The sequence below is a fragment of the Lactuca virosa genome, chromosome 4 (genome assembly GCF_052849685.1).
Source record: "Lactuca virosa cultivar CGN04683 chromosome 4, Lactuca_virosa_CGN04683_v6, whole genome shotgun sequence".
Classification (NCBI taxonomy): Eukaryota; Viridiplantae; Streptophyta; class Magnoliopsida; order Asterales; family Asteraceae; genus Lactuca; species Lactuca virosa.
In genome coordinates, this window is record NC_136429.1 from 91,801,678 (window position 1) to 91,805,858 (window position 4,181).

The window sequence follows — 4,181 nt, forward strand, 5'->3', positions numbered from 1 at the left end:
ATCAATACCGGAATTAAGGACAGAATCCGCACATCGAGGAAGAGTTAAACCACAGTTCTAGATACGGATTACTTTAATGTGACCGGTGGATTATCATGTATATCTCCCTGCTCAACCTATCTGAGCGTCGTATTGTCAGGCTAAATGGATCTATCTAGGTCAAGATTTTTCAAGTCTCTAGATTCCTTAAGTTCATTAATGCCTAGTCAAGTCCATTTTAATCTCTCGTGCCTACCAACGCATCGAACACAGAGCCTAGACAATTCAGATTCAGTCCCTTACACAGATTCAGATTGCCTGTTATCACATGATTATATCACTTCCCAAAACATCTCCCTCAAGCACATTTCATTAACACCATATTTTTGATTTTTTGATTTTCTAATGTTTTTGGATTTTTTTTTTAAATTAAAATTTTCTAATTTTTGTTTTGTTTTTATTTCTCCCCCTAAATTTGTGCATAGGAGAGAAACGAAAGTAAATGCGCAAATTTAAACTATCATAAAACAAAAATTAGTCTTTAAAGCAAATCAGCTTAAGAAAAACTCAGGAGTATAGAGAAGAAAATTCAAACCATAATTCACCGATTGAATTTGCATCCAGAAGGTCTGAGAACAGCACGCATAATCTCAGAACAGATCCGAAAATTCTTCATGTCATTAAGCACTAACCCCATTTGTGATCTCTTCCTTTCCTCCTTTCCCGCAAAGGACACATACTCCCAAACAAAGTTATGAATGTTGTACAGTTGAGAGATGTCCTCTATCATGTGCCTGGAACAGCCACTACCAACAAACCGAAGTATGATGAAAAGCCTCCATAGCTGCTCCGACACAGAGCGGGATCAGTTGGTCTTTGGAACCCAGTCCATTTTGAAACTAGGTTGACCTTTTTCATCCTTGCACGGTACTCTCTCCCATGACATATCCTGTTTATCACAAACATAAGATATAGAAATATTAGAATCGTTAGAAGATTTGGGAGAGTGAGCCTTTGGAACCCATTTGTAGTTGGGTTTAACCCATTTCTTTTTCGATCTGATGGGTGGCTCAGTACTTGCTTTTGATCTTGATGTCGGCCGTTGAGATGACTTTGACCTAATCGGTCTTTGTTTCACTGGAGCATCTCTTGGATTGGGCTTCTTGGCCGACATTCCCTTCTTGACTTTGGGATTTTGATTCTTGTCCTTTGGAGTTTGATTCTTGGCCTTCTGCGCGTTCCAGTCACCATGGTCTGAACGTGACCTGGAAGGGTTTCTTTTGAAGTATCTCCCTCTTGGCGCGTTCTGCCACCCTTGTGCATAGTAGGGAACGTATGCGCGATTTGGACAATGTCTGGCAATGTGTCCAGGTGTTCCACAGTGAAAGCAAGCCTTTTTCTTCACCGGGAAATTGTTTCTTCCTGCCCCTGGTGGCGTGTCCTTGCCTCGTTTCTTGTTGATCCCACATGCACACTTGCAACAAGCACTCTGTTGCGCTGGAATTGGAGGCTTGTATTTCTCAACGACAGGTTTGTTAGGAGTAACAGAATTCGAAGCAACAGATTCTGAGTTCAAGGAGTCATTGGTTTGTTCAGTAGTGTTCTCCTTGTTCTCATCTTCTGCTACTTTACCTGCACATGAAGTAGAAACATTAGTATTTTCAACCTGAATACCTCCTGACACAAATCCAGCTGGTTTTCCATATTGAAGATGTGCCTCCCTGTCAATTTCTTCCTGTGTCGAAGGAATGTATGTGTAGTTATGATTGAAAGGTGGAGGAACACTATCATACCCTAGACCCTTGTTTTGATTATCTTTGAATTTTAATTGGGTTTCAAATAAGGACTCGACTGTCTTACTTGACGCAGTATAATTTTTGAAACTAACATCTGTTTTTCCACACTTAATTTTCAAGGCGTCAAGTTCTTCGGTTACAACATCAAGTTGTCTCTTAATATAGTCATAATTTTCACACTTGTTGCTGAATTCTTCCTGAAGCTTCCTAAAGTCCTTTATTTTTGTTTCTAACTGGGCCTTTAGGGGTTTCTGTCCTTTCCTGAGTTGATAATCTTCATATCTCAGGTCCTCAACTTCTCTTTTTAATAAATCATTATGTTCACGAAGAAGTTTAATCGTGTCTTCACTAGATAGTGTACATGAAAGTTCACATGATTGAGAACATGAAACTTCATTGACCGGAAGGTTTGCGGAACTCATTGTTTTTCGACAATTCAAAGCGTCAAGTTCTTCAATTATATCAACAAGACTAAGACGATTGAGATCTTTTGTCTTCTTGATGATAGCCACGTTCTTATCCCATGATTTCGGAATTGAATTCAACATCTTTTTGTTTATCTCAGATTTGGTCAAGAAGATCCCAGCTATATTCATCTCAGTAGTGACTGTGGTAAATCGCTGCAACTGAGCTTCCAGGGTTTCTCCAGGGATATAATCGAATATGTTGAATTTTTGTCTTAACATATCCTGATTCTCTTTCATGTCTTCGTAGACCTCAAAAGCCAAATTTAAAGAGTCAAGCTTAAAAGTCAAACTTAAAAAGTCAAACTTAAAAGTCAAACCGAAAAGCTAAATTTGAAAACTTAAAAATTAAACGAAAAAGGTCAAAGTTTAAAGTCAAAGGTCATACTTGAAAGACAAAGTCAAAATTTTTAAAAACAAAAGTCGAAAATAAAAGTCAAAAATTAAAAACTATTTTTTTTATATTATTATTATTATTATTATTATTATTTATATTTTGGATGAAAAAGAATTTAAAACTAAAAGAAATTGAGTTTTTGGGTTAAAAGTGTCAAATTTCGAAAGTTGGAACCGAGAAAGACGTCATTTGAATTAAATTTCGCAGGAATGAAACAAGGAATCAGGTAGTTGAGTTGGCTAACACGCTGAGTTTATGAACTAGAGGTCTCTCTCGGGTTCGATCCTCGGCACCTCCAAAATTCACCCCTTTTTATTGAAGCGCGCCAGTAATCAATTGATGCTGCCGAGCCGTCCTCCAAGCCGCGATCCACCAAGCCGTAAGCCGCTGGCCGCAATCGTCTGGCGACCGTAAACTCCGGCGGAACCCTAGCCGTAAACGCCGCCGCCGCCGACTGTAAACTGTTTCCGGCCGTAAACTCCGGCCGTAAACCCTTCAAAGGCCGTAAACCTTCAACAGATTCGCGAAAAAACGACGTTTTTTACCATTTTTTGCTTCAAAACTCGATCAAAAACTCGTTTTTATGAAAAATACAAAGAAAAAACCCCCCTTAATTTTCAGAGATCTATCCAAAAACGTAAAAATATTTCGAAAATAAGATAAAATAAGCTCCAGATCTGACAAAATTGACTGATACAATCCTTGCTCTGATACCAATTGTAAGGTCGTAATAAGGATCTTTACCAGTACTCCAGCAACAAACAATCATGAATAGAAGAATAAGATGAAAAGAAATCGAGCTTGCACACGTTTATATTCAGAAAAAAGTCAGGTACAACTCGATGGGACTCTCTGTAAACGCAATGGCATCAACAACTACACAAAGACCTACACCTCCACTATTTATACTGAATTGGACCGCAAACGGGGTTTACGACCGTAAACAGGGTTTACGGTCGTAAACATGTTTACGCCCATAAACTCTGCTTACGGTCGTAAACACACTTACTGATCTAAAACATATAAACAACTCAATAACTGTGTTACAGACTCTTACGGAACAAAATACAATGAAAGCCTAGACCAAGAGTTGGATCAGAGAAATATTGAGCTTGATATCAAGGTCGCAGACCTTCAAACTGAGAACATAAAGCTCAATATTCAAGTGGCTGAGCTTACCGAAGACAAAGCTCTGAAGACAAAACAGATTACGGATCTTCAGACACATTTTGGCCTACTGACCGCCAGCTACTACGATTTGAAGAAGAAGCTGGAAGATAAATTTGGGATGAATTCAAGTCATCCGTTGACGAGCCGCAGATCTATCTTCCCAACCAAGATGCTCCCATAGCTCCACAATCTACCAGGACCACCACCGTTGTGAATCGCTTTGAAAAGGAACCGGCTCAAGCTCCGAGTATAATGAAGTTGAAATGCGTGAAGTTGGCCCAGTCAGCTGAAAAGGGTCAACTTCTATTTAAAAGGAGCTCAGAACATAATGCCCCCTGGGATCAACAAAAGATCACCATTACGGATCTGGGCGAA

At 39.2% G+C, this 4,181-nt stretch overlaps 1 protein-coding gene across 1 annotated transcript; it reads right to left on the reverse strand.

Annotated features, from left to right (window-relative positions):
• Nucleotides 1–558: 558 nt before the first annotated feature.
• Nucleotides 559–3,864, reverse strand: LOC145104773 (uncharacterized). Its single transcript, XM_079041960.1, has 3 exons — nucleotides 3,784–3,864; nucleotides 1,057–1,714; nucleotides 559–928 (listed from the first exon to the last, which is right to left on the reverse strand). The coding sequence occupies exons 1-3, from the start codon at nucleotides 3,862–3,864 to the stop codon at nucleotides 894–896; spliced, it is 774 nt and encodes a 257-aa protein (XP_078898086.1). The 3' UTR covers nucleotides 559–893.
• Nucleotides 3,865–4,181: the final 317 nt, after the last annotated feature.

Coding starts and splice junctions, on each gene's coding strand:
- LOC145104773 (XM_079041960.1), bottom strand. CDS start 3,864: ATGTGTCTGAAGATCCGTAATCTGTTTTGTCTTCAGAGCTTTGTCTTC. Junction 1,715..3,783: donor ACTTGAATATTGAGCTTTAT/GTTCTCAGTTTG, acceptor CCTTCGACACAG/GAAGAAATTGACAGGGAGGC. Junction 929..1,056: donor GACATCAAGATCAAAAGCAA/GTACTGAGCCAC, acceptor TGTGATAAACAG/GATATGTCATGGGAGAGAGT.